Source organism: Oncorhynchus mykiss, chromosome 1 (assembly GCF_013265735.2).
Source record: "Oncorhynchus mykiss isolate Arlee chromosome 1, USDA_OmykA_1.1, whole genome shotgun sequence".
Classification (NCBI taxonomy): Eukaryota; Metazoa; Chordata; class Actinopteri; order Salmoniformes; family Salmonidae; genus Oncorhynchus; species Oncorhynchus mykiss.
The window spans coordinates 71,862,938-71,874,180 of NC_048565.1; the positions used below are offsets into that span (position 1 = coordinate 71,862,938).

The 11,243-nt window shown below is 43.3% G+C and overlaps 1 protein-coding gene across 1 annotated transcript in view; it reads right to left on the reverse strand.

The window, feature by feature from the left end:
* bcl11aa (BAF chromatin remodeling complex subunit BCL11A a) overlaps window positions 1-9,255 on the reverse strand; it is a 47,800-nt gene extending 38,545 nt beyond the window's left edge. Inside the window, exons 1-2 of the mRNA XM_036984529.1 lie at window positions 8,793-9,255; window positions 4,201-4,596 (exon numbers count right to left, since the gene is read on the reverse strand). Coding sequence (XP_036840424.1) covers window positions 4,201-4,596; window positions 8,793-8,847 — 451 coding nt within the window. The 5' untranslated portion in view covers window positions 8,848-9,255. The remainder of the gene's footprint in view (window positions 1-4,200; window positions 4,597-8,792) is intronic.
* Between the last annotated feature and the right edge of the window lie 1,988 nt (window positions 9,256-11,243).

Genomic DNA, 11,243 nt, shown 5'->3' on the forward strand with positions numbered 1-11,243 from the left:
CCTCCCAGCAAAACCAAATGACTCTTTGATGATCCCTGGTGTCGTGACAGACAGTGGCGTATGAAGTGGTGGGGGATTTAGACAGCGAGAGACAACGGGGTAATGGTAGGGAGATTCTGATGCTTTGTTCTCACACAGACACACACACACTCACTCACTAGTTCAGCATGGTGTTTTGACAAAAGAGACTGCAGCTGGCTCGTATGCACACACGCACACGCACACACACACACACACCCATATGACACATGCACTCACACATGCACTCACACAAACACACAATGTAATTGATTCCATACCAATTGGGTGCCCCCGATTTGCATTTTTTAACACTATTGCAAAGATAGAGTGAAGTGGATAGATAGATAGATAGATAGATAGATAGATAGATAGCTAGATAGATAGATAGATAGATAGATAGATAGATAGATAGATAGATAGATAGATAGATAGATAGATAGATAGATAGATAGATAGATAGATAGATAGATAGATAGATAGATAGAGAGATAGAGAGATAGAGAGATAGAGAGAGAGAGGCATAGAAAGAGAGGATAAGCAAAAGAGAGAACAAGGGAGAGAAAGCATCAAATATGATTAAAAATGATATAGAGAAAGTGTTTGAGAGAGAAGAAGAGTGGGAGAGAGAGAGCTCTGAATTTAAAGCAAAAGATAAAGGTGCATTTAACAAACACTAGTAGTGCTAGCGGTGCAGGCTAATCGCCTGATCTACCACACCACAACAGCAATCTTGTCATAGCCCGGCTTTAGCTTAGCCGTAGCATCAACAGCACAAAATATGCAGAGACTCCAGACCATATAGTGTACATTGGAATATACAGAGCCAGAGAAAGTCATGGGGACAGAGATATCTTCGTAACAACAAGGCTCAAGTGCTTTGTATACCACATTGTGATGGGGTTAGTGGAAGAATAATATATTTCAGTGTTGCACAATCATTCATGCTTTTTTAGCATGACTTTACACATGGCACAGTCAGTTTAGTGCTGTGTTAGTACTCACAGAACACACAGTGTAGCATCAATAGACTAAAGAGTGTAAGAGATCCCAACCTAATGTGGTTGTAGTAAAATCAAGGACAACAATCCACATGGAACACACACACACACACACACACACACTCCCCGACAGGTACTGCCTTCTGTCTTTTCAAACAGAGCTGTTTGATATGTAAATACGGGTATTACACCACGAGAGCAATGCTCCATATTTTCCTACGGTACATACCAATGACAAACTCCCCACTACCACACTTACCAATGCAATAATACACAGTAATAAATATTCATGGTGCAGAAACAATACAAAAACAACTCTAGAGCTGTACAAATCTGTTACTGACATTGCTTTGTGTAAAACAAAGAATTACAACAATTATTGTTCAAAATTACAATAAAAATTGATTAATATAATAATAGTAATAATTTTTTTAAATATAAAACATAAATAATTCACACCAAATGATTCCAAAAACATAACATTCATTTATAATACCATTGACCCCACCAGACGTGTCTCACCCATTACATTAAGATGTAAATAATAACCCAGTTTAGCTGCTGGCTGAGATCGTATGTGTGTGTGTGTGTGTGTGTGTGTGTGTGTGTGTGTGTGTGTGTGTGTGTGTGTGTGTGTGTGTGTGTGTGTGTGTGTGTGTGTGTGTGTGTGTGGTTAAATGGCTGGGATCATTTGTGCTGAAATTGCAGCAACATCTTATCTTAAAAACAAAATGGCTAAGCAGACACACACACAAGAGTCGAGACATGACCCTGATTAGCATTGCCGATCCGTTAAGAATGAACTAAAGAAGACAATGCAAGCGAACGCGCGCGCGCACACACATACACACATACACACACACAGACACACACATACACACATACACACATACACACACACACACACACTCATACAAAACACACACACACACACGGTGGGTTTCACCTTACACTACATTTCTACGCCCAACGTACCACCGAAATGGGTCTGTCTGGAGTCTATTCCATACCAAAATCCAGAAGCCAATCACGAAACCAATATTAAAGGATCAAAGGTCAGATCTAAATTATTGTTGATGAGGATGATCCAGGCCAGACTCATTTCCTAAAACCTGGATATCTAGCCTGATGAGAAGAGATGGACTAAAACAGAGACAGTCACTACCCTGCATTTCTATACAACACACGCACTTGCACACTCAAACCTACATATATGAGACAGGCCAGATGAAAACTGTAAAATAATATCTAGAGGAACTCTAATTATGGCCACCTTGAAATCCGCCCTTTAACTCTCTATATTCCCAAGCCTTTCTGCCGTTGTTTACAAGCAGAGTGATTAACAGTCTTGTTTTGTTGCTCGCATCCATCCTACTAGTTCATCTTTTCCCAGGCCTTATTTAGTGCTGCCAGTCAACCACTGAAAGAGAACCCTAATTGAAATAGACAGAAAAACTACACTATAACAAATAATTAGTGGCGTTAAGATGCTTTAAATAAAGGACTCTTCCTCGGCGAGCCATCATAACCGAGTGTACACTCCTCCGCTGTTATACTCCACAGAGTGAAAAAGAAAGAAAGAAAGACGGAGGGAGAAAGAGGAGGAGAGAGAGAGGTGGGAAAGAAATAGCAGACAGGGTGAGAGAGAGAGTTAGAGAAATGAGAAGGAAACAAGAGAGTAAGAAAGGAAATAGAGAAATGGAGAAATGGAGAGCGTAAGAACATGCAAGTCTTTGTTTACTGGTGTAAGATGTGGTGGGGAGAGACCACAGTGAGATCAGGAGACATCTGCTAGAGCCACATGAGAGAACTACAGCAGCATTTCTCACAGAGCCCCCAGACACACACCGTGCAAGCGGCACACACACACACTCCAGATGAGAGCCTCACAACAGAACACACAAACGGAAGCATACACACACACACACACACACACATGGAATGACACACACTATAAAGCTGTAGCCTATATGGGGAAACTGGAACACACATCCTGAAAAGGCATGAACACATATCCCAGAGAAACCGTGGACACACACACACACACACACACACACACACACACACAGACAAAAACACATACATCACAGAATTTGTGTATGCCCTCTTACAGGCATATACACACTGCACAACCGTGTAATTATATAAAAATCTCTAAACCACTCCCTCCAACACGCAGTGTCACAAACACACACACACACACATTGACCCATGTGCCAAATCTTTGTTTCCCTGCATGGTGGGTGGGTTGAGTCCGCAGCATTGCCAGCCAGTGCACCCACCCTGTGCCCCAATTTAGACCATTGCAAAATGGCCACTAAGTCAAGGTTACCAGTGTCACTTTGCCATTGGGCTATATTTGATTACTGTGGAAAACCAACCTTCCCCCCATCCTCTCTCTGTCAGACTCAATGGATCTGAGGTCAACTGCTGTGCCAAGTTAACCGTTTCCCCTCTGCAGGCTGACACACACACACACACACACACACACACACACACACATATGTATCCGTAAAGACACACACACACACACATATTCACACACACCGCTAGAGAGCAGCAGCACTGTGATGCATATGTGTCTCTAATTAACAACTCAAGCCAGCAAGAACAAGGCGATCTGAGACAGGGATGAGATAACAATCCATAAATCAAGTCATAAGATGTGTTTTTATTTTATCCTATTCTTCTGGGCTTCCCTGTGATGTTTCACAGTTGTGGTTAGCCGGAATAGACCCCGCCCCTAGCCTATCAGTCCTAGCCAATCAGATGGATCACTTAAACAAGGACCCAATCTGAGCCAATCATGGCAGTGGCATTCACACTGGGTCTCTTAGGACTGCAAATCCTACAGGGAGAGGGAACATTTCTGCCCAATATATGGCCTCTGCAGTACCCCGTCTATGCTTACACACACTACACGACACCCCCCACCTCCCCAACATAAACACACAAGCCCACAAGGGCTATACATATTCAAACACGTCACTGCATATAATAGTGGTTTGTGACACACTTCAAAACTTAAACATGCGCCCATGCACGGCTAGCCTTATGACGCACACATGTTTCTGCACGTTCACTCGAGTTCACCTACGCCAACAGAGATACTGTATATGAATTTGAAACACAGCTCGTATTGTTTATGTAGCGACAACATGTTGTGGGGAACGGTGGTTACCTGGGATGTGTTCCTGCTTGGGGCAGATCCCTCTGGGCAACGAGAAGCGGTCATCATCGGCCCCCGGCGTGGCTTGGACACCCACCTCCACGGGGCGCGTGCGGAGTGAGGCCAGGAAGGGTGAGGGAGTGAGGGCCAGGCCTGGTGAGGGGGAGGGGGGCTTGTCCAGGCCCCTGGCCAGACAGGGGGGTCCATGACATCTCTTCCTCTTGTGCTCAATGAAGAGCAAGATGTCCCCCAGGGGGAAGGTGGCCTGGCACTGACCACAGGTCAACAGGTCATGCTCCGTCTCCACGGCAACCCGTAGTGTGCCCGTGCCATTCTCTGAACGGTCCGAGCGTTGTGAGCAGCGTTCCGACGAGAGCTCCTCCGAGACGATGGCAGACAGGGGCTCGGCTGTAAGCAGCAACGAGGGAGGGAGGGAGGGAGAAGGGAAATTAGAGGCGTAATGTTCAATTTAGCAGTATCAACAACCGTACAAAACAACGATCACATGCTTTGACTTGTTCTCTCTCACCATTCTGCCAAAACTAGTAGTAGGCATCAGACTACACCCCCAGTAGTAGTAGTAGCAGCAGTAGTAGTAGTAGTAGTAGTAGTAGTAGTAGTAGTAGCAGTAGCAGTAGCAGTAGCAGTAGCAGTAGCAGTAGCAGAGGCAGTAATGCCTGGGTGGTGTTGCAGAGAAAAGTGTGTGACTAACTTTTGGTGTGACTGGCATTTGACAGACAGCTCCACTTAACACCCTGTCAACGTCATACTATGACCACTTCTACTTTTACATCCATTGAAATTAGCACGACAATGACTACGAAAGGCATCTCATCAAAGGCAGGCTTTATAATGGATGTGAAATATTATTTTGGGTTGTAGGGTGTGACAAATAAAGCCTTAGTTTGATAGATAACAAACTGGCATATTTTAATTACTTTTTTGTATAGACTGGTAGTAATCAAAAGTGTAGCAGGAAAGAGACAGTTGGATACTTCAAAATCAAAAGGAAAAATGTTTAATGTGTTTTCAAATATCGTTTTCAAAAATGTGTTTTTCATATTCAAAACAGTATTTATAGGTGCAGAATAATCACGTTACAATGTGTGATAGAATAATAGTTCATATTGGATCAAGCTTGTTTCTCTCAATTCATTATGGGGGATATTACAAATGTTTCCAACATGTGTGTGTGCAGAAAAGACGAGCAGCCTGAGTGTTTCGAAATAAAAAAAAACTCTCCTGGACTCTTTGCACGTGTGACTTACAGTTCCTATATAACCACTTTTACAGCCGGAAATCAGCCTTAAGGAACCGTTCAAGTAAATTCCTCGCCGTGGAAGCCGGGATTAACGCTTGACTCGTTTGAAAGTTGCCTTTTGTCACACGGGGAGTGTCAGTCTTGTTATACACGGACAGACGAGCTGTGTAAATGGGAGCTATTTCACCACAAAGGGAGGTTAGACAGGAGTCTACTATTACTACTAAGTAGCCTACTACTGAGCGGCCCGTCGTGTTTGAAATCTGTCGCTCTGAGGTGAGAGTAGCTTTCTTTTTAGCTTCCTAATGGTTAAGCATCTTGACCTTCTTTACTAAGCTGCCAATTTCACATTTTAATGAACTTAAAACCACTGAGAATCAAAAAATAGATTTCAATTTGTAGTGGCTGATGATTGGTAGAGATGTTTGATAAAATAGATAGGATCCTGTGAACTGAGGTTACATTTATTTCCGCCCAACCTAGAGCCAGATAGATAATAGATAGAGGGAGAGAGTGTGTGTATGAGACAGAGAGAGAGAGAGAGAGAGAGAGAGAGAGGGCGGAATGTGGGTTGGCTCCCACCGCGCGCAAGGAAATATCATTTGAACGAGCAATCCTACACGACATCTGCGAGCGAACAGGGACATAGAGATAACATTGCGCGGTTACTACCCTTAATTTAACGTCAGGTCTACCACCAGAACAGCCGAGGTTATACAACAGCCCTAGGCATTAAATTCACTGGATAAAATCTAATGAAAGCAGACTAAGCCCTCACCTTAAACTTGAACTGAGAGTAGATTTTATAGAGTTGCATAACGCATTGTTGGTTTTAATTACAAAGGGATAAACACACATTTGAATGATATTATTTGATTGCATCTTTTTTTTCTGCAGAGGCCTATGCAAAGTATTTAGCACCACATTGTGCCGTCTACGTTGAAGTGCTTGAAATGGAATTGAAGGAGACGAGAAACCTGGACATATGTACATATTCAAAACATGAACTGAATAATATCACTTCCACGTATACATGTCCGGCTCCTAAACCAATGTGATGCAATCAATATCAGATAAAAACTCAAATGTAGGCTGCATCAGAGTAGGCACACTGAGATACATTACATTTTAGGCCTATTCCTATAATGTGTGGGATAAACATGATGTGTCACGAATTCAATTCGGCGTGGCAAATCAATAAAAAGAAGAAAACTGTCGTGGAACAATTATTTTCTAACAGGCTATACGGAAACCACGCTATGTAAGGCAGTACTTGTATTTGAAAGTGATTTCATTCTGCGTGATATTAAAACAACTGTCATTTCTGTACAATGTGGAAAAAACGGTGTGCGTTGTTTGATGCACAGCCCATAGGAATGAAAGGTGGCAAACATTAGTAACATATCTCTTCTCCCACTTCTGTAAATTCCATTACATTTCAAGGGGTTTGATTAGCCTACCATTAACACTATTGATACCTTCCTTATCGGCAGGAAATATGGACAACTAATAGTCATTTTTGTCCTAATACGAAATATGTGCTAATAAAAACATTCAAACCTTAATTTAAAGCCATCATATGTTATTCATATGGACAAGTTTTGTGATGCATTTTCACATTAAATAAATCTATTTTTTATTGTAAAATATGATATTTTCGACCATTTCAAATAAAATAAAAAGGGTCTGAAGATTTTTTGATGGAGATTTTTGCGTTTAGGTAGTTTAACAAATTATAGGACTACAGAATGTTGACATTTGTATTGAAATGTGTTCAACTTCCATACCTCTGTAGAAAATAACTGTATTCGAAACTGGAGAGAAAAGAGGAGGGAAAACGTGCCGTATAAAATCCCCTTATGCATTTCCCTGCATTCTAAACATATCCTCAAATATGTAGATTGAGGTGGCGGTGAAATTGATCAGGTTCAAGTTCACGTCCAGTTTCTGATCGTTGTCTGCCTCCTAGCGACGGGATTCCGACACGAACCAAAGCCTGCCGATGCAGCTGGGCAGTATGCCCTGGCTACACTGAAACCCAGAGATATGGCTAAAGCCACTCGACTTCATGCGGAAACCTAATAATGCCACACGATACGATACAATGTTACAACAACGTGGATCTAGGGCATGTTATCGCATATAACACCATTCGAGCGCTACTGAAGGGACGATTGCAGGACAAATACACGGTGTGGCAACAACGGGTATTGGACATGCTACCTTAGTGATCCTCTTGTTACAAACGCATATTTAGCTAACTGCCTGCAGCTTGTAACATTGTAAACATGCTGGTTATGTATGCAAACTAAATCAACCAAATCAAAATCAACCATATCAAAATAAATGTGTGCTAGGCGGAGTTTTCCATATAGACTAGTTAAACGTAAAAAAATGTATTATTATTCAACATTTTCTTTACATTGTAATTACAGTATAAATAACATTTCATTGCTATTCTTGTTTTGTCTTACCTCAGGGTAATGAACTGCATAATAAACTACAATAAATATCAATGCTCCAAATTTGGGTTGGTAAAAAGTGGGAAGAAAAATAGGCTATAGAAAAGAAAATGCGTTGGTCCTGTTGCTCTTTACGAAAGCACCCTCTTTTACTAGGCTACTCGAGACAGCATGAAGCATATGCTTCCCGCCACTATATGAGAACACCTTGCAGAATCAATGTAAACACTATAATCCGTTCGATAAGGATATATGGACAAGCAGGGTACAAATAAGCCGTTTATATATATATATATATTTCGAGGAGCTACACGCGCGCTCCGTGCTTGTAAACAGTTGGACACGAGATTTTTCCCAAACAAAATCCACTTCCAGGTTTTTGAAAACCTTCCAAAAATAGCACGAGAGGCGAGAAACCTGCCTCGATCCAAGACAGGCACCGGTACAGGATATTCCGGGCGATATTCTACATAGCTCCGCGGAAAGCATGCATATACCCATACGCTCCGCGTACCTTAATGTAGCCTATGCACTTTAGTGGCGGAGGCAACGGGGGCACTAAAGCCAGTGCCTGTGAATGTAATGCCATTCTCGCTGCAAACTTCTCCGATTTTTCGCAGGGGTGAAAGCTGGATCAAACTTTTCTCTTTCAGCCTGGGTAGAATATGCTATGCGCCCATATGTATTTCACCCGGGGAGATTCTCCCTTCGATTTCACGGTGAAGTCCACTTGACCGCGGGTCCGTGCAGTCCAGTGTCCAAAGTGCCCGTTTGAATCACGCTCCATGTAACCCAGTTTCCGCTTTTCTGAATGGACACAGTATTGGACTGGGTAGAAAGGAGTGTGGTAAAAGTAGAAATTACAATTTAGATGTACTTACGCGAAAAATCCCGTTTGCTTAAGTGCTGGGGTTTGCCTTGCTTGCGGCGAGACATGGTGGCTGGTGGCAGCGTTCAGCTCGGTTCACATCGGGAGAGCCGGGTTAGAAGGGAGACTCCAGAGAAAATATCTTCATCAATGCCTTTGACATCCAAAATAAATTAGAAATAATACAACGATGGCGCAGGGAAGATGGATTGTGGGATCGCCGTCATGGCTTTTTTTAAAAGAGAGCGAGGGAGAGAGATGAAAAAATGGCAAAAGCCCCCCTGAGCTGCAAGTTCAAGTGCGGACGTGACGTTCCTGCGAACTTGAACGTCAGGAGATGGATGGACACAGACATACAAAACATGGGCAGGGCGAAGCGGCAAAGTGGGAGGAGGGAAGGGAAATAACAAAACCAATGGACACTCATTAGGGGCTGGACATGAAAGATAGACCCGGGGAAGCCAATGGACAGAAAGATCAGGGGGCCGGACAAGAGGTACTTGGGGGAGGGAGAGAGTGAGGGAGAGAGAAAGAGATGTCTAATGAAAGCAATGTGCACTGTGTGTGTGTGTGTGTGTGTGTGTGTGTGTGTGTGTGTGTGTGAGGGAGGGAGGCGGGAGCGGAGGGTGTGTGTGTGTGTGTGGGGGGGGGGGGGGGGGGGGGGGGGTGGACGAAGTGAAACAGAGCAAGGAAAGCCAGTGGACAGGAGCTCGAAGGGGGCCAGACGTATGCTGCATGCGGGGAGGGAAAGAGAGAAATAGAGAATGAGAAAGAAAGAGAGAAACAGAGAGAGAGACATTTAACAGAGGCTGTTGCATTGGTGGACATTGGGGGACTCGAGTCGGGGCTGGAGCTATGTGGAAGAAAGATAATACATTATTGTAACACTCCTGGTGTGTGTGTGTGTGTGTGTGTGTGTGTGTGTGTGTGTGTGTGTGTGTGTGTGTGTGTGTGTGTGTGTGAATGCAGAGTGCAAAGTGCATAATAGGTACATAAGGAGAAAGGGCGAAGCGCCATTGAAACGAACGAAACGGAGCGCGTGAATATAGGGTTGCATGAACTGGACAGACAGGTTCTGGCGAGAGGGCAAGGGGATTAAACCTTACGCGCGCGCGCAGGTATAGAGAACCACCCCGGGACATGAAACATAAGAGAGGTGTCCAATCCGTGCTATACCGTTCTTTGAATCTTCACAGTTGAGTTTTGGGTTCAGTGGGCGAGGCGGGTTAGTGGGCACTAGGGTCAAACTTCGAGACCAGACACTTTCTGTGAAATCCAAACTCATTGAAGAACAGACCGTGGGAGTCTTCCCATAAGCACCCATGTAGGCTAATACGTTTCAGATGTGTTTCAGGTTGAACCTGCGGATGGGGGAGGGGGTGTAAATACTCACATAATGGGGTTTGGTAATATAAGACGGGTTAAACACCGCCCGTGCAGACTAAATAACGACACCTAAGAAGACATAACAAATGCGATGACAAGAGTGTGGGGAGGGTGGAGGAGAGGAATGAAGCAGCCTATAGCGAACTATAGCTGAAGTGTGACTAGACAGCGACTGAAGCATAGTGAAGGAGCGAAGCGCCGCAGCGCAGGGCAAGCGTGAGCTGCACACACGGACCGGGGACACGTCCGGGGAAAGGGACAGAGCATTATAGAACGGAGGGAGAGAGAGAAAAAGAGAGAGAGAGAGAGAGAGAGACGACCTGGAGTGGTGGAGGTGCTACGTTCAACGTCTACGAGAAAAAAATGTATGACCAGTGAGTGAAATATTTTACAGGTTGAGACTAGTTTTTCGTTGCGCGCGGACGAGGCTTGGTGTGCTGTGGTATGGGAGTACTGAAGGCTATGCTTATACAGACTGTTATTACCGGGCGTCAAAGTTCAGGCGCTGATAAGAGTTTACAGACGTAGCCTAATTCCGCTGTATGAAAGCGATGAACAATCTGATTGATACAAAGCCTAATGCAATGTGATATGTATGGAAGTATGTGGAATATATGGTAATAACAATATAACAGCACACTAAAGTTGTTTCTTATACAGTTATACAGACCCAAGGCGACTTGATCGAAATAGCCTAATTATTTGTTTCTGACTGATTAAAACATTAATCAGCATCAGAATGGCGGACGCATTACGCATTTATTTTCTTTTCTTTAAAGTTTTTTACGCAAGCAATACGGGCTTACAACCATTCAATACCCAATAAAATAATTATTTGTGAATATGCCAATTCTACAATTTTCCGATTTGTATACTATTTGATCATTCCAGATGTTCCCTATAGTGCCGAGCGCGCGGAATTGGCTGACTGTTTTATTGGCTGACTTAGAACAATCTCAGTTTTTCAGGTCCACAATTTAAAGAATGTATATATAACTTTAAATACAGTATCATCGTCTTTTTGGAGTCAATTTTGTCCAATTTTACGCACAATAGGGAGCATGGAAACTCGTGAGAT